Genomic DNA, 19,557 nt, shown 5'->3' with positions numbered 1-19,557 from the left:
CATAGTCTCCCCTTTATAGTCAGTAAAGATAGTTTTGATTATTTGGGCGTCTGTATAACATATGATTACAGTTGCTTGTTTAACAAAAATTTCGCTAAAGCACTGAATAAGGCTAAATCAGACATGGAGAAGTGGTCAAAACTCCCTCTGTCTCTTGAAGGAAGAATAAACTCAGTCAAGATGACAATCATGCCAAGGTTCTTATATCTGTTCCAAACCATACCAGTCTTTATTCCTAAGAAATTCTTCAAAGAATTAAACAAACATGTATCTGTGTTTATCTGGAATAAAAACATCCCCAGAATTAGAAAGGAATATCTAGAGAGGCAGAGAGAGGACGGTGGACTGTCCCTACCTAATTTCCTTTACTATTACTGGGCAACCAATATTCATAAGTTTTTGTACTGGTTTATAGATCAGACGGGTCCTGAGTCCCCAGACTGGGTCCACCTGGAACAACATTCGAGCAATCCAGTGTTGCTTAGCTCATTAATATGTAGCCGTTTACCTTTGAGTAAATGCCACAGGACGAATAATCCAGTTGTTGCGGGCGCTCTAAAGATATGGTCCCAATTTAGGACTCATTTTCAATTTAGAAATGCACTAACTGCATCTCCTGTGCGATGCAATGTCCAGTTCACCCCATCCTTGATAGATCCATCCTTTCAGAAGTGGCACGAGAGAGGCATAACTTGCGTTAAGGATCTTTATGAAAGAGGTCAATTTGTTTCTTTTGAACAGCTTAAAAGGCGCTTTGGTGTCCCTCAGGCTGACTTCTTCAGATATCTCCAGGTACGTAGTTACGTGAATACTAATTTCTCATTAACACTGCCTCGAATAACATGGATTGATGAATGTTTGGATATGAATCCGACTGATAAGGGCTTAATATCAGTTATATATGGCAAAATTCAGAACGCTGCATCCCCATCACTTATACATCTAAAAGAATCATGGGAAGAAGAGTTAGGGGAACTATTTACTGATACAGCCTGGCAGGCCGCAATCTCAAGAATCCATTCTTCCTCAATTTGCATTAGACATAGCCTGCTACAATTTAAGGTTCTGCACAGATTGCACTTGTCTCCTAATAAATTAGCTAGAATGTATCCTGGTGTAGACTCATCTTGTGTTAGGTGTGGACACAACCCTGCTGATCTCAGTCATATGTTCTGGCTTTGCCCCAGGCTCCTCCCCTTTTGGGAGTCAGTTTTTAGGACGATTACATTTATATGGAAGAGGAATATTGATCACAGTGCTCTAACTGCCTTATTTGGGGTTGTCCCTCCGACTACACCAATAACAACGCAGCAGGCCAATGCTATAGCATTTGTTACACTGCTTGCAAGACGCCTAATATTATTCAATTGGAAGAGAGCTGCTCCTCCATCTCATAAGCAGTGGATGGAAGATGTTATGCTCCATCTGAAGCTTGAACATCTGAAACATACAATAAATGATTCAATCCAACAATACAATATCACCTGGCAGCCATTTCTTTTGCATTTTGAGACAGACTTCTGAGCATGTAGCCCTCCCCTCCCCTCCCCCACCCCCCCCCCCCCCACTAAATATGTGATGTTAGCACCTGTTGTCATTTTGTTATTGTTTTATTGTTGTTCTTACATGTATGAAACAATAAAAAGATTTGAATAACTTATGAGGAGCCACATCCCAGTAATCTATTGCACACATAGTAAAACTCCTGGTCTGCACTGAACCAAGAGAAACAGCCAGAACTTGGCAAAGCTCCATTTGATGACAAATAGAATCCAAACAAAAAAGCTCTAACAGCCTAGAAAGAGAGGAAAATAATCTCAAGCAGTTGTTTAAATGCTTATTTACCATACAGTTAATTGCGTCATTCTGTCACAATACTGTTGGTAGATGTTAGATAAAAGGGTGTATGTTTTAAAATTTCTCCTTGCCCCTCGGGCCAGTTGTTACAAACCTTCGTTTGAACTATAAATTTTTCCACAGCAGTGCTGCAACCCACCATTAGACCGCACCTTCAATTAGGAGGTTATTCATAACTACTTTTCTAACAAACCTCCAGGGTCACACAGCTGTCAAGAGAGCCAAATAATGACAATAATTTAAAAAAACAATTTGGCTTTAAAGAGCAAAGTAATGAAGTAAAGAATAATGTTGCTTAGTTGTTGGAATGGTCTATTCCCCAGTTAAGGAGTCTATATTGAACAGGCAGCATCTTGCAAGCTCTGCAACTAAAGTTGTATTTTAAAAGTTTAAGACGCCGGCAGGCAGGCAGCCAGACTGGCACAGAGGTTTATTGTGCAGTCTGATGGTATAGATCTCAGTTAGGCCTCTACTCCGAATCACATTTTTTTCCTGGTACCCCTGATGTTTATCAACTCTGTAGGCATCTAGGGGGAACTTTTGCATATTGTGTCAAAGGTTCCATTGGCAGGAGGTGCAGTTCTGCAGTTTTTTTTTTCTTTTTTTTTTTTTTTTTCTTTTTTTTTACATGCAGTGCTGGTCAAAAGTTTATGTTAATTTGTGATCTGTATCATAGTTATATTTAATGTGGGCATTTGATAATACATTTGAATTTTTTTATTTTTTATTTTACTGGGTGAGCGACATACAGCATTCAGTCAGCTTCACTCACCTATATGCATACAAAATCACTAATATCTGGATAAAGGTCTCAGTAAGAATATAAACATAGATGCTTCTGTGGCCACCAGCAAGGTTTTGGCAAAATTCCTTCTGGATATTTAACAATTTTTCATAACAAATACAATGACTTATATAAATTGTTATTATTTCCAGCATGAATCCATCTTTTGAACATGGGTCATCAATTTTCAACAGGTTCAAGGTCCGCTGCATTCCTGAAGCTCAATTTTAGCCTGCTCCACCCATTCCATAAACAATTTTGATTTGTGTTTAGAAACGCGGTCCCGTTGGAACATCCGTCCCTGTCTTGTATTCATTCATCATTGCATCTTGTTTCTATTCTTCTTGTCACTGTGGAACGATCAACGATCTAAATCTTTGTTTCATCTTTTCATGAAACTTCTCTCCAGAAAACATCTGACTTGTCCATGTGTGCAGCTGCAAATTTTAGTCGAGCTTAAAAGTGTTGATTTAAGAGCAGAAGCTATTTTGCGTGGACAGTCCATGTTGATGTAGATCCTGTTTCACAGAGGACAGAGAGCCTACCTTTCCAGCATCTTCCAGTTTATAATCTGCTTGAGGATTGGTAGCTCTTTGGTTGTTCTTACACAATCCTGAATAATTAAATTTCCCCTCAGGAGGACAGTTTGGGTCAGATGATCAAAACTTGGACATGGTTGCATGTAACAACAGGAGAGCGATTGAAAACACTTTAATACGGGTTTTACAATTGATAAACGAGGCCATCATGAAGTTTCCAGTATGGATCCGACATCAGTCTTACTAAAAATATATGGGTACGCCTAAAAGCGGGGTTCACACCAAATAACCAACATATCAGTGAATTCTAAAGCATGCTTCTCTAAATCTATGGTTTGAGATCAGTTGAGGTTTTGCAGAATTTGCTTTTTCTTGCACACACAAGTTGTCTGCCCTAATCAAACAGGTAAGTATTATACAAATGACGAGTTGTATAGAAAAGAACTTAAATCTCTCATTAGCAATGCATTTTTTGTTTTTGTTTAAAAGGGCCCACTGTTTGGATTAAGGGCACATGATTAAGGATTAAGCAGCTACTTAATCCAGATTGCTTTTCCTTACAAGAACCAATGTGCAGTGAAATAAGAATACTCGGAGCGGGATTTTTCCTCCTTAACTTAAAAACACTGTACAGAATCCTTATATATACTTTGGCAGACATCACATAAGACATCTGTTATTTGACGAAAGTATCTTTACAAAGGAACATGTTTTAAATATTATGCAAAAAGTCCAGGCATGCATGTGGGAATGTCTGTATTCCTTGATCCGATAAAGTCAGAGGATTCTCAGACATCCAACAAGATAAATGTCAAGCCAGTAAAATTGTATGGGACAAGATATTATCCAGTGGGATTCCCGGTCTGGCGTGTATTTATTTAATACCAACGTGAATAAGAGGAAACAGCCATAGAGCGCTTTTGATTATAGCTGCACTACTAAAAGAGCCAAACACAAAGTCAACCGTACTGCCTTGGTTCCAGAGAGGTGTGTGTGTGTGTTTTTGAATTCAATTGTACAAGTAGGCCACATGCGATCCAAAATGCAACCATGGTCACAGATTTTATTGTATTTTTAGCCTTTATAATCTTCAGCTACAAAAATCAAATATAAGATAATAATAGAGTATGCTGGGCACACTGGTTTTAAAATAATAAAGCTATTGTGTTAAGTGTGTGTTGCCAATCCCCGTGCTTTTAATTGGAAAATTAAAAGCATGTGGGGTAATTTAGAAAATTCATCATGTCAAATTGTATCGTCCCAGTTTATTAAAGTGGTTTAAAAAAGGAGAGAAAAAACAGTCCTTCCCACACCTTTCATTTGCTGCTTGTTTTTCCAGTTGTGCCTTAGGCAAGCCTGTCTTTCTGCCAACCCCTTCAGTGCACGAGACCTTAGGAGAGCAAATTCCTCATTGAATGAGCATGGAAATGAACAGCTGAGAAGTCACCCACAACAAGAGCCAAAACCATTATAGGGTCCAGGTATAGCAAGAAACAATTTTATTTATATTTCAGAATGACAAATAGTTATGGACATTACTTTTTGTTTCAATACACAAGCAAAATCTGTATGGACAATCATTAGGTAGATGAAAACCAAATAAAATCATTTGTACACGTATTTTACAATACATACTGTAGTTCCTTACCGACAAGAGTGATGTGCAGGAAGGTATTGCTATTCATATGGTACAGCTAATTACAGTTGATATGAATAAAAAAAAAGCAAAAATAAGTTATTAATACAACATCAATTACACATAGAGAATGTGCAACTTCGGCAAAGCATTTCATATATGTAACTATGAATTTTGTTTTTATAAGACTGAAAAGCTGCAAATGAGTAACTGGAGGTTAACATGTGATTGGTAAATTGGCATTGGGACCTTAATACAAAAAAAATTACCAGCATAACTGACTGAAACCCTTTACAATACCTGACATAGGTGTCCATTTATGGACCTGTAAAAATATGTAGCCAATTCTGCCTATAAAACCGCTAGTTTAACCATCTAAAGTGCATTTACAGTGTCAGTATTTTCTTTCTTTTGCAGAACACTTCCTGGGTCTTTTACTTGTTTAAGCTGTGACTCCCATCCTCAGTTTCCCAGAGCACCACTTTGATTGATGAGAGAGAAGAAGGCATCAAATAACCACATCAAGTGCCAAATGCAGAAACATGCTCCGAAACTCACCAACAGAAGCTGGTCAGAGTTTAAAAAAAAAAAAAAACTAAATAAATGGATGGAATAAGTCTTTAGTCCACTACAAATGAAAGATATGACTTTAAACAGAGGAGAAATGCACTCAGGGAATATTTGTTTGCTCAGTCTCATGCAGAGTGCACAACCAAACGATATTCTTAGATATTTTCTCCCCAATAACGTTCTAACAGTCTGACTCTCCTCAGAAGGTCCCTGAATTTTCCGACAGTTTGTTTAGACAGTTTATTTCCATCTTTCCATCCCATTTAAAGTCTGCAAATGCTCAAGAGCTTTGACTCCTGAATGTGCTCACCGACGTGTAGATGGACCAGTAAGGAATCCAGACGTGACGGCTGAATCTTTGCTTTTCTGTCGCAACGTGTACTTTCAAAGTATTCCATCATGGTCCACGGAGATTCAACACAGGGCGACTTGTTGTCTTGTTCTTTGGTCCGTATCCACCACCAAAATAACTGTGCACATGTTCATGTATTCGAAACGACAGTTTACTCGTGAGACACAATCAGATGAAGAAAAAAGACCTGCATGTTTTTGCACAGCTTCTTGTAGCTATTCATTCATATTGGTAAGGCAATTTCAAGTGTCCCTTTCCACACCGAGGAATGTACTTTCAGTAAAAGCTGATTGTGATTACTGCAGCAAACAAAGCTTTCCATAAGACTATTCACACCAGAGTATGCCGTGAAAAAAATGTATCATATCAGTTGAAATATAAAGACATTGTGTGTTTCCCCCCCCCCCCCCAAAATGACTGAAAGTGGGTCTGCAAAAGGGCTGCAATAATCCGAAAGCAAACACAAACTTTAACATAATAGATCCTTTTGGAACTCAGATGTACTTTGTGCTATAATACAGAAAGAAGATACAAAGTAAGCCACTGTTTGTTGTGGTATATTTATTCAGACTTTGACCTGCCTTAGTGTAAGAGATGAAAAACGGTTCAACTATGGAATATGCAGGAAGTAAACTTTTTTTTTATAGATTAGCAAAAAAAAGGAAAAAAACCCCCCAACAATTTTATTCTTACAAAAAGAGTGTGCTCTCATCCTTAAAGGCAGATCCAAGTCTTTATTTGAAGACTTTAGGGGTATCCTTAGAATGGAAGAAATCAGTCAAAAGTAGTCAGTCTATTTTTGTAAAGGCATCCGATATCTTCTCTTGGCTCTTAATGCCGTAAACATTAAAAAGGGGTTAACTCTTTTTTTTGAGTGTACTTTAGTGCTGTGCTCACTTAGTTGTGTGGCCACCTCATCGTTATGTTTTGAGCACCGAGTGGGCCTCGAGATTAGGACTGTATGCCTCGGTGTGCATTGACCAATCGGGCCTCGCTGATAAGGCGGCGGGTGTGCCTCTCATCCCGCACCCCGGCCTCCCTCAGGCTGCTCTCCGTTAACAAGGCCACACGACCCAGGGTGTCAAAGCCTGCCGCCAGCAGGGATGGGGCGTACATGGGCAGGCCGATGGAGACGAGCCAATCAGAGACTGTGCTGATGTTGCCAAAGGCTACGGGCTTCCGGGACATCTCTGTCAAACCGCCAGAGGGGATCTGAAATACACAGGAAGATATTGAATTTGCAGGAGTTGTGAGAATAACTGTGAACTTGGAACATATGGTATTTCATGAAGAAATAATCATAAATGACACAGACAATAGACATCATGCAAAGTCGGTGATTTTTTTTATTTTTTTGAGCACTTTCAATGCCACTAGTCTCAAATGACTTAAAATCTGTCTTGAAAAGACCAGCACTTTAATATTTCTCTAACATGTTTGCCAGTAGTAGCTGTCAGGTAAGTATCATGTTGCCTTACAGCCATGCGGTGCTGTTTCCGTAGCTCTTTGACTCTGAGCTGGTCCATGGTGGAGCCCACGTCTTTGACCGGCTGCTCCAAGTCCTCTGAGTAACGCTGGATCAGTGCCTGTGGAATGCCACATCGGCCGTGCTGTAGGAAGAATGTGAAGAGGAACAAAATAAGAATAGCCCAGGAAAGAGAAGGACACCTTTTATCCCCAAAAGAATCTGGATTTCTCTTTTTGTTTTTCTAACAGGCAGACATAAACGGACATCAAGGAATTTAAACGAGAGTTTGGTTCCATCTTTATACCAGTTCCTGCTTTCATCAACAAAGAACAAATCAAAAAGCACAAGACATCCATGTCTGACTGGTAATTTTATTGCAGCCAGTGACAATGTTTGAACTCAGTCCTAATAACTGAGTTAAAGTATGACATTTTCAGGTCTAGAAAATTATGGAAAAAGAGAAAACTGAACATAGAAATATATTTGCATTTTTAAAGTTTATTGTATTCATGCATCACCTATTCTAATTTCTAAAATAAATGTACCTTTTCATTGAATTCTAATCAAATAGCATCTTTTTTCTTCGATTCCTGACATCTTTTAATCTAACAGTTATCAAAAAAAGCTCTGATGAATTTCGTATAGGAATATCCAGTCCAAATCTGACAAGTCTAAGTGTTATGCAGTTTAAAGTTGAGCTACCAGAGAAGCCAATCAATCTGTGGAATAGCCCTTTATCAATCTGTTCAATGAGGAGGCCGCTGTTTTCATTATTGTAAAACGTACACATTATAAACAAGTTAAATGTGTTGTCCTTAAGAGTCCAAAACTCAGAGGACGAAAGTAGAAATTTGAGCCAGGAGTAGTACAGATTGTTTTTCTTTTTGCACCAATCAAAAGTTTTAACAGACTACATAAAAAAGATGTTACTATGAGAGGAAGACAAAGTTTTGCTATCTATAGTATTAGTGAAGAGATTTAAATTGAATTAAAATAAAGCAGGAGGATTATTTTGAAAGATAACTTTATTTCTCTCCAGAGTGATGTCTGCTGTTTAATCAAGTGATGACAGGAAAGGTAAACGTTTTACTGTATAGTTATGTTTTTTGCCTTTGACGTCTCAACCACTGTCTAGATCCACGCTGAATTTGTAAAGGTTAAGATATGGAAATATTTTATCTTCTTTTCAAAATCATAGCAAACACTCTGCTGACTACTCATCACAACAAAGCTAGAAAAACATTTTCAATAGTGTTTGTAAATGGTTTGCGCTCTAATGTCCAGAAACAGGAACAGAATAAAGGCCCATTCATACCCTACGTTTGGCCTGCATGTCCGTATTTCTGTCCGTGCGTTCTATCCGTTGAGTCCTTCATACCTCCGTCCGTTGAGGTGCGCAATAACCAATATTCCCTCTAGGTGGCAGTGCTGAGCGCCAATGATTCGTCACTGAACAAACACGGCGACGGTCCAATACGTGATTTTGTTGTATTTGCTCCGTAAGTAAACTTTTTGTTTGTCCCTGTGCCCCGGACACGACACATCATATGTGTGGGTAGTTGCGGACAAGCTCCGCAAGTTGTTCCTCGAATCCCGCCATTGTTTAAAGCCCAGAATTACAACCTTCTTCGTGATTTTGTTGACATTTTGTACTACAAACTCAATAGCGCCCCCACCGTTTCCGGTAGTATTGCTCCGTATTGATCCGTTTCGTCCGTAATCGTAAGCTCCCAATTTTCGTGTCAAAGTACGGACGAAATCGACGGTTAGAACGTGTGAAACACTCCACACGTATCCGTATCCGTCTTTTACGTGAGGTATGAATGGGCCTTATCAGGGCGGAAATTTCGCTGTGAAAAGGTGTGGAACGTTGAACTGAAAAATACTTAAGAGCCCTTTATGTAAAGGGTAAAAAGATAAAAAAAAAAATGAAAATATGACCTCTGTGTCATTTGTCCCGATTCAGGCACATCTTAAGTAACGTTTAGATCAATGTTGTAGAGATTTCACAGTAACATAAAACAAAAACAGAAAAAACACGCCTCTCAACTCTGCGCCTTTTTGCTGCTGATAACGAGTAATCCAGCAGAGCTGTTTTGAGCTCTTAGGCACTATTTCACACCTCATCCCTTGATGTCCCAGTCTGCTTGAATTTGTGTTTGTTTTTCTGCCAGCATTACGGCCTCCAATACGTTTCAGGGCTGAGCCTGGGGTCTGGTGAGTGCCAGAAGTTTTTACGACCTCGTCTGACTTTAGTAAATCCAGCCCATAAACTTAACAGTCTGAACCGCATCACAGAGAGAGCAAAGCCACGATCTTTTCCTTCTCGGCTCCCGGCAGCGAATTTATCATTTCACACATACATCCTCGCGGCAAATAAATGCCCTGACATCATAAAGCAGCTATACAAACAAGAAACACATAGGCTCTAGGTTGTGCTTTAAGCTGCTCCTGTTGCGCAGCGCCTTTATTGGTATAAAACACAGAACAATTTGGAACGGAGCTGCAGTCAAATTATGACTGAGTTAGGTTAAGCATGTTACGGCCCTGGGGGTGCTAAAAGGAGCTCGACGCCAGACAAGTATAGCCTAGAAGTGTCTTGGAATCCAACTTTTCATATTAACTGTGGAAAATATGACTGGAAATGTTTTAGTTATGGGCCATCTATGTGGTTCATTTAAAAGTGACCTTTACCCAAACAGAACTAACCCAAGATTATATGGGGCTCTTAGCAGCTGTTACTCTGCATTTCATTTGGTTAAATATACAATCTTCTTTTATTACATGGCGATCTGTACATTTGTCCTTTTGAAGAAGCATAGCACAAGTTTCAAAAGTTAGCAAAAGTTTGCCCCCTCTGGCGACACGTTGAAATGACACCAGTGTTGTGCATGAAGAGGAAAACCATCTGTCACTGCGACTGCACAGGTCATAACGTAATGTCTTCTGAGGTAAGAAAGCTATAAATATTGAAGTTAGTCAGTGTTCTCTCGCTAATGATTCGATTACGGTGGAGACTCAACAAAGTAGCCAGGTGAACGAGAAGGTGCAGCTCGTCACACCCATATGTACACCCAGATGATTCAGCCCAAATCATCTTATGAACCGACAAATGAAAGCTATAGCAGCAACTGCAAAAAAATAGGGGACAACTAATTTTACACAGTGGGCACTTGTATCGGCATGTATGGAAAAGGAAATCAATATTTAACTTCAAACCTTGAACTACGCACATTTAAATAAATTCTGAATATAATAAAATGTTTTCTAAAATTAATTTAATTTACTATTTGGAAAACACAAATATTTCAGGCCAACTACATTCACACTTGACTAGAAGTATGAATAGTGCATTTTAGTGATCAAATTTTCATGTTTCTAGTTAGAAATGCATCGAGAACACCTCCTGAAGTTGGCTTTTCAACTTGCGAAGCTGATGTTTTCCAAGCAGCCAAAAGTTCTGCATCCAATATGGCTGATGTGCAAATAAAACACATTGAAAAGTGTAAGTATGAACTATTTACGAGCACTGCAGATGGGTAGTATATCATAAAGCCAGTTTCCCACATGGGGCTGTATTGTTTGTGAACATGTTCATTTAAGGTTTATACACATAAAATAAAGAAAACAACATTATTGTCTTGTATTGCCCTATAGAAGCTAGCAATACAACCATTCACAAATTCCACTGGTTCTATGACCATAAATCACCATAAATAGCGTGGCATCATTCTAAGATTAAAGCTCCAACCTCTGACGCAAAATTGCAGCATAATTGCTTTTCTATCTATATTCTTAGTGAGAAGTAGAACACTCTCTGGGGCCCCCTTCTGACTTGGAGGTCCTAAGCAGCTGCTTAGTTTGCATTGCCTAGGACCAGCTCTGGCTCTATAGTTTTTCTTAAAAGCATCTTGAATTCAGCTAAAAACAATTCATGAAGAAATTAAACGTGAAAACCTCTGTGTAAAATATCAGATTAACAATTTTGTTATGTACGTAGTTTCTCTTAATTCATTTTCTAATTTATTTTTGTGGTGGTGCTTGTCTAACCTTGTCAGAGTAAGGCTCCTCGGTCAAATCGATGGCCTCAGCCTGCAGCCGTTGCTCCAGGAGGGTGTGCAGATCAGGACTCATCTTGGTGTGGGAGAGCTTCCTTGTCACAGACATTTTACCTCCAAGATCTGAGAGCCAGGGAGGCTGCACTGCAGGTGGGGTGCCTGATTCTTCACCTATAGACGATGCAGAGGAGGTGGCACACGGACTGGGAGGTGGGCTGAAGGTTTTGGCGGGGAGAGCAGGGGGGTGGAGGACGGGGCTCGGGCTGCTGCTGCGGATTAAGGGGCTGCTCGGTTGGGAACGATTGAGGGAGTGTGTAGGCGAGGCGGTCGGGGATGGCGACGAGGGCAGAGAGAGAGACGGGTGACGGACTCCATTGACAAGTCTTTCTCTGGATTTTTTGGCGGGAACAGGAGGTGGAATGGGAGGCTTTTTGGGATGCGTCAGGATAATCCTCTCTCCACTAACACTAGAATCTGGGGGACTTGGAGTAGGACTAGAGAGAGGCTGTGGAAGTTTGGGAGGCTGGAATGCTGGACACTGGGAGCGTAGAGGAAGCTGAGAGGGTATGGGTGGTCTGTCAGCCCTTCCTTTAGGACTTACTGTTGGGGTTCCTGTTCGGACAGAACGCTCCTCCCTGTAGACCTTTGCCGGGCTGCTGCTGCCCAATTTGTCTACGTCCTTTGCTGCTTTAACCGCCACACTCAGATCAACCTTTTGCTCGAGGCTGTGCAGATCTCCCAGGGAGTGAGAACGCTTCCAGAGCCCAGTTGTCTGCGGGGGGCCATCAAGGTCCTCACAACTGCGGCTAGCTGGGATGGGGGACCGTCTGTGGGCTTTGCGGAGTCCCAGCAAGTTAAAGCCTTTCAGGGAGGGCTTGATGAAAAGGCTTTTAGGGAACTTGGAACGCTGGTTTTTGCCATTTTGTTGCAGAGCTTCTGTAGAAAGAGTCATAGGTAGGGTCGGGTAGTCTGGAGACTGCATTCCCGCTGAACAGCGACTGGACCGGGATGCTTTTTTGTTTTTCCCTGCAAAATAAAAGTCCGTTCTTAAAACTCAGGTTCATACCAAGTGAAACTTTTTTCCATTAAAAAAAATAGATAAACACCACACATTCACTAATATAAAAATGATTCCAATCAATATTGCTCTTTACTGAATAACTTTCTTGTCAAACTACTTTGGCTTTCCTAGAATGGAGATCAAAGTGCCACAATTCAATAAGTAAATAAATCATAAAAGAATTCCTTAAATGGCTTAATAAATTAAAACAGCAAATACATAGATAATGTATTCAACATCTGATAATTTAAATGTATATTTGTAATAAAAATATACAGATTTGTATATACAAAAAGCACATTTATTTCAGTATTTCATTATTTTAGCGTTTGTTTGCCGTAAACATCCTGGATTTATTCTGTCGGCCTTACCCATCAAGCTCAGTGGGTGGGGCTATCACTGATCTAATCAAAATTATTGCTCTCCAGTTGAATTCCTGTGCAGCTTAACCAGTGAATTGTTTAATGAGCCACTTTGATAGTTTAAATATTTCCTGGTGCTATATTTACATAAATATAGAAATAATAATAATAATACAATTTTAACCCATGACATTCTAACAACCATTACAACAACTTCCACACATATTTGTGTATCTTTTATTTAATATTTCTAAGGTGATAATTTCTTTTCAGGTTGTTTTATTAATCTTGATAATGTTGCTTTTAACTGTTTCTAGGACACATTTATATCTATTTCCTTAAAAAAAGTAAAAAGATTTAATCATCACTTATTCATTCACCCTTTTGGCACCCCATATTTTTGACATTTTTTCCTTTTTCCATCCTGTCGGGTTTTTATTGGCAAAATCAAAACAAAATGTTTGTGAGGAATGTAGTTACCAAAGACTTTGCATAGTTACTCATTATTATTTTACCAAGTTGGCCAGCGCCAAAGGGTTTCAAAAATGATCAGCGACATCATTGTTGTTCAAGGCTTTTCTGTGATCCTCAGAAAAATATTTACAATCGTTTGAGTGCCAATGGGATAAGATAAGCTTTTTGACTCACAGTCTGAGAGACAGATTTACTGTTTCCAAAATAGCAAATTCCAAATAAATACTCAGATGGGACACTTTCAGAAAGAGTGGAACCAAAGGATGAAACAACTTACCATTATCCTTTAGCTTACAAGGCGAAATGGATGGATGAAATGGAGGAAAGCCACATAGATTTTAAATAGTGCCATGAATGGTCCAAATGTTTAAGTAGCCCTTTTAACTTTTAAAATATGTGAATGGAACATGTAGGTAAAAGGACCATTAACAGATTCAAAATAAAACACACATAAAGGCAGTGTTTATGGTCATTAATCAATGCCAGACAGCACAATTCAGTTTTGGTGTAACTTATACCAGAGCATAATCAGTGATTTTCTTTTCACTCTGTGGTAATGAATGTTTGATGTAGTGTTTTAAAATGTGATGAACTTGATCAACTTTAAATTACCTTTAACACTAATTTAATTCAATTAGAATATTCTGACTTACTAATGTACTCAATAAATAAACAAACACTGCAATCTAACAGCTTTGTTAGAAAGACTACCTTACCATCAGTAAACAACTTCTAAACATATCAGAGAATTACAGAAGTTCACATGATGATATGTGGAAGACTTGCTAAAAACAGAAATGACACGTGCAAGTTAAAGAAAATTTTAACGGGAAAAGTGTTCAGGCCTCCACAGTATAAGTGTTTTTTTTTCTAATCAGGAAGATTGATTTTGAATTTACAATTTACCCCAAACAAATAAACGGTCAGCCTAAATTTAACTGAAGATGCACGGAGATCATGATTGGCCCAGGTGGAGACCGATTGGTGGCAAATTAAAAATATCTAATCTTTTTTCCTCCAGCTATGGTTGTTCTGTTCCTGAGAAGCCGGACCTTGTATCTGGGAATTACATTAATTGCATTATAACAGCAAGTTGAAATACCAGGTGAATCTGTTAATAGTTAGAATAAGTCCTAATGGGAATAACAATGTATTTTGAATCTTTTTTTAAGCTCACACAATACTGGATCGTGTGTAAATGTTTTCAAATAGAGTACAGTCCTGTTGATTTCTGATGAGATTCAAAACATCACAGATACTAATACATAATTTAATACCTTACTGGCAGCCATTATGGATATAAAACTTGAGGTTGCTATGAGATATAGAACCTTCTATAACAAGCTGTGCTGAGAAAACTCCTCTGTGTGGAAGTTGTTACAGAGAGAAGACTCTAAGTTAACATTTTTCCTTAAGGGGTTAAAATTAAGTCAGAGGATGCACAACAGGTGCAAAAAAGCCACTGAGGATAAAAACAGATTTTATATGAAGGCACATTGTATGTATTTGACCAGGAAGTGAGACCTTTATTTTAGCTCTTTGGAAATCTTAGTTAAGTATGGAAATATACACTGAGGCTGCTGTATACCATGGCAAAAAGAAGGTTCTATTTGAAGGTTCTATTTCACATTTTCCCAGTTTTCCTTTCAGAAATACAATACTTATGCCTCAGTGTAGCAGCTGAAATCCAGACTTTGTTCATCAAAAAAACAGCCTTAATATTGGCTATTTTGCTACTAGTGTTTCCCATCAAAATAATTGGCAAATTCCCCTGTTTTTCCAACTTGCAAGAAGGCTTTAAAATACATACTAAATATTTTCAGTCATGTTTTCTCAAACTCTTTATTAGCAGGTCAAGGATTTAAAAAGCACGAGATCTGAAATTTTCCGCTAAACTCTGATTGGTGCATCTGTGGATTTAATTGCAAGTAAAGGCAGCAGAAATAGATCAACTTGACTTGTAAATCTAGCATAGCTGTGAAAGCCTGAACCAACCAAAAGAGATGTAAAATAAAATTTAAAACGTGTTATTCTGCTGGTTTATGAACAGTTTAGTAGCATGAAAAGAAAAACAGCAGAAAGAAAGAGGCAAAACAAGAAAAAAATAGCAGCACCAGAGTCCCTTTTATGATTTTTATTGAACAATTTTTTAAAGTGTATCTTGGCAAATAGCACACTTCACTGTTGAAAGTAAAGTGAGTGACACACATTACACATGAAGGGTAAACCAGTAATTACTCTGGAGCTGTAGAGGTACAAAAATGAGACAAAGCAGTGGTTTGTGTCATGGAGCTGGAATAATGGATGCACTAATTGACAGAAGGTGCCAAATGCAGAGAACAGTACCCAAGAACAAAGTGTGTATATATAGATAAGACCCTAATCTTTTATGATAAATCTTTTACAATCTGCAAACTACAAATAAAAATATTTTCATAATGTTAGGCACATACTGTACTGTCCACTGCATTCACCTTTAAGCACAAAACTTGGTGAACATAAATGAAATCATAGCACTGATCTGAACCCTTGCACATTGTCATTTCTCAACCGATAAAATTCACAACACAAGCATTTTTCTGACACTGCAAGTTTTCAGGTCGCGTTTCTGACTGCCACGTCCTCACAACCCTCAACAGAAATATTCTACAAGTTCACATTCATCTTCCTGATGTCCATCAATGGACCTGGTAGCCACACGTGGGCCAGTAGGGAACATGTGTCCACAACTGGGCAGCGAGTTTGCCCTCATCAAAACAGTTCTGTGTACTGGGCCAAGTCTCTCCCTCTGTGCTCCCAACATTGTGGGGTGGACTAGGCTTAGTGGTCTGGAGCCGGGCTCCCTCACAGCTACAACCGGACTTTGGCACTGACGGCACAGAACGCCTACAGGGTGGAAAGAGGGGTGAAGAAAGTATAGTGAAAGCAAAGAAAAGTTTGTTTTCTCTCTAAAGAATCCACACTAAGACAGGTTAAGATAAGAAAGTAGTGAAGGGGTGAGATAGGGAGGGTGTTATGCAAAAGCTTAGAAAGTGATGGAGCAGGGAAGGAACCCAAAGGAGGAAAACAGTAAAGGTGGGATAAGGCTAGCTAAAGGAATTCCATTTTGGTTGGCCTAAGATAGCTGGACTAGAGAAAGGAATCATTACCATTTTCCAGATTTTCATTGCTCTCATAGCAGCCAGAGTCCCTCGGGGAGTCCCCCACAAGGCCTCGACCCTCTGACAGCAGCTTCTCCTGGGAACCCGACAGTCCGCTGCGCTCCGGATCACTGCTGCCTGGAAACGCAGGAAAATTCTTCAATGCAAAGCTCCCGGCTGTGGCACAGTGCCTTCAGCACACTTTTCACCTTCTGGCACATTACAAACACAATCTGCAGCGGTTTTATTGGGATTTGAAGTCAGAGACAGTACACAGAAAGATATAAATGTGAAGAGGCAGACCCTTTTCAAATTTCTTTCACAAATGAATATCTGAAAAAAGTGTGGCGCACATTTGGATTGAGGCCACCTGAATCAATATTTTAAATGACCACCTTTCGCCACAGTTGCAGATTCACATCTAGTGTGCAAAACGACTCAAACCTCTGTCAGGTTGAATGGAAAGTCAGATATTCTCAGTTAGATAAAGAGCTGGGCTTTGACTGAACCATTCTGGCTTATAGATATGGATTTTTGTCATAAATGGTTCCATTGCGGCTCCAGTTGCATGTCGGACCACTGTCCCGTCATGGATGAAGAGCAGCATCTCCATGATGATGCTACCACCACCATGTGTTGACTGTGGGGATGTGTATGTTCAGTTTTAGTCTTAAATAATCACAGCACCTTTCTCCGCTGGCTTGCTGTGTCCCCCCACATGGCTTGTGGAAAATATCAAAACAGAACCTATGGACTTTTCTATAAACAATATATTTCTTCTCAACTGGTTTTTATTTTGTTTTTTTAAAAGCCAGAATCATTACAACTAATAGTTATCCTGGCAGCAGATTCTTCCACAGGAGCAGTGGATCTCTGCCGCTCCTCCAAAGTAACCGTGGGCATCCTGGCTAGTTTCTCTGATTAATGTCTTGGTTTACAGTTTTGCTTTACACTTCCCTTCTTTGGTGATGGCTTGAACTGTGCTCTGTGAGATGTTCAACGTTTTAGGTTCCGTTTTATAACCCTAACCCTACTCTAATTTTCTCAGCGTGCGTGCCTTGCCTGGTGTTTACCCTTGTTTGATGCTGTTTGTTCTCTAACGCTCTCCATGAACCCTCTGAAGCCTCCCAGAGCAGCTGTATTTATACCGAGATTAAATTACGCACAGAAGGAATCTATTAACTAATTAGGAGACCTCTTAACACAGTTAGGGTTAGACTGGATTTTATCCTCAGGTGACATAGTAAAGTGATTCTGAATACCAACGTACACACCACGTTTACGATAAGTATTTTTTTTTTAAATGACTACTGTCGTTATTCAACCCAAAGATTTTTATGTAACAGATTAAAACAACACCTATTGTAGCTGTGTTGTTTCAGTCTATCACATAAAAATCTTAAATGATGTAGAAATGTTTTTATGCTACAGCACTTGTACTATGTACGCGAGTACTAACAAACACACAGGGGATGAGCTATGTACCCGCGAGCTATCTGAATGGGATCCAGTCGTTCACTGACGCCTCTTTTGAATGGAAATGCAAATACAAGCAGTCAAATGTGTAAAAAAAATGGAGGGACTAAGCAAAAGGCCGACAACGTTTTTGAAACACCGGCGTCATTCTGGCCTCCGTGTTCTACTCACTGTCGTACTCCTGCAGCAGCTCCACAGCCGTAAGCAGCACGGCTCTGTGCTGAGGATCTTTGATGTTCAGCTCGTCCAGGTCTTCTTCTTCCAGCAGCTTGAACGTGTCCAGGTCTTCATAGCCGTTGAACAGAAAAGTGGGCATGTGCTCCTGTCAAACAGATATTGAGCAGAGAGGTTTAGGAGAAGGGTTAAGGGGCAGGGTGTGGAAAAGAGCAGTCTGAAATATGCAAATAACACACTTTGGATATAAGAAGAAAAATAATTTACGTACTAAAGGAAACTAGTATTTCATGTGAGAATCAGAGGAAAGCCACCCTCGGCCACACAAACACATCACCAAGCCACTGTCTTATCTGACAGAGCATTACAACAACAGTCACTCACTGTGTGAATACAGAGTCACGCCACATCAGTCAAACCGCTTCCACTTTTGTCATACAGTTCTAGGGAACCACACTTTTTTTTTTAACCAACAGAAAGATTGCATGTCACAAACACAACAATTAATTACAAATCATTGTGAAAAGGAGCATTGTGTTGCTGTGTCATGGTTTCCTGGAAAATGCAATATAAAAGAAACCAATTGGGAAGCTTTGCACCTTATAGACACGCCCTCTGTGGCTCATATATTTATTTATTTCCATTTCTTTGGAGATAAATGATGCATCTGCATGTTCAGAGAAACAGGGATCCTTTAGTGAAACTGATTTGAAACTCTTATTATTAAAATGTGTCAACTAAATCATGCTGGATCCAGGCTTTATTATTTGTTAGGTGACAAATGTGCTTCAAACCATAATATTGTTTTATTTATAACATACAGTAAAAAAAAAAAAAAAAGTTTGGAGCTGCTTTATAGGTAACAAAACGGATGTTTTATGGTGCTGACCGATTATACTCTAATGCTGTGATGCATTTATAACCAGAAGATTTTCAGCTTAGCCCCAGCAAGCTTCAATCTGTGAGATTGCCAGAGAGGAAACCAGACAAAGCCACAGGAAGTCCCTCTTTCTATTTGGGGAACCGGGGGCCCTTCGGCCGCCTGGGTGGGAAGAGATGATAGTGAACTCCGAGTAATATGTAGGTTTGGCTAAAAAAGACACCGACCGCTTTGCAGGGGTGCGGCTGTGCCAATGGGGGTGTTAATGTTTGTGAATCAGTGTCAAATCAAACATCTAAAGCAACGCAGCCTGTAATTGGGTGTACTATATTTGTCTCACAGACAGCTTTGTTTGTCACAAGTACCTTTTAAAAAAAGTAGTTAAGTGAAGCACAACCTAAAAGAAAAATCTCATTAAATAATAGCTTTGAATTTTCTGCCATGCTTGGTACCCCACCTTGAGGTTTATTCGCTCCAGCAGCTCCTCTACTGATGTGGGTTTGGGCGGTCGGCCCTTCCTCCTCCTTCTGATGGGCCTTTTAGGCTTCTCTTCTTCCTCACACAGCACGTCCACATAGATGAACTTGAAGGTGCCAACTTTGTTGTTGAGCAGACCCATCCATGTTCCCATGGGGGGCTTACTGATGATGTCAATCACATCCCCTCTCTGAGGAAATCAAACAGGGGCGAGAGCAGAGTTACACACACACACATATACATAAATAAA

The 19,557-nt window shown here is 39.6% G+C and overlaps 1 protein-coding gene across 1 annotated transcript; it reads right to left on the bottom strand.

The window, feature by feature from the left end:
- Nucleotides 1–4,656: 4,656 nt before the first annotated feature.
- Nucleotides 4,657–19,501, bottom strand: LOC118556185 (SAM and SH3 domain-containing protein 1-like). The gene is made up of 6 exons (XM_036147396.1): nt 19,288–19,501; nt 17,948–18,098; nt 16,310–16,438; nt 11,257–12,290; nt 7,217–7,348; nt 4,657–6,950 (listed from the first exon to the last, which is right to left on the bottom strand). The coding sequence occupies exons 1-6, from the start codon at nt 19,459–19,461 to the stop codon at nt 6,690–6,692; spliced, it is 1,881 nt and encodes a 626-aa protein (XP_036003289.1). The 5' UTR covers nt 19,462–19,501; the 3' UTR covers nt 4,657–6,689.
- Between the last annotated feature and the right edge of the window lie 56 nt (nt 19,502–19,557).

This window comes from Fundulus heteroclitus, chromosome 15, assembly GCF_011125445.2.
Source record: "Fundulus heteroclitus isolate FHET01 chromosome 15, MU-UCD_Fhet_4.1, whole genome shotgun sequence".
In the NCBI taxonomy this organism is placed as follows: Eukaryota; Metazoa; Chordata; class Actinopteri; order Cyprinodontiformes; family Fundulidae; genus Fundulus; species Fundulus heteroclitus.
The sequence above is the reverse complement of the archived record's forward strand: the minus strand, read 5'-3'. Positions and strand labels throughout refer to the sequence as shown.

Bases quoted from the DNA above. Each gene is read 5' to 3' on its own strand.
- LOC118556185 (XM_036147396.1), bottom strand. From the start codon at position 19,461: ATGGGAACATGGATGGGTCTGCTCAACAACAAAGTTGGCACCTTCAAG. The intron at 18,099-19,287 runs GTGGGGTACCAA...TCTGTTTGACAG, and splicing joins TGGAGCGAATAAACCTCAAG to GAGCACATGCCCACTTTTCT. The intron at 7,349-11,256 runs GTTAGACAAGCA...TTCTTCCTACAG, and splicing joins AGGAGCCTTACTCTGACAAG to CACGGCCGATGTGGCATTCC.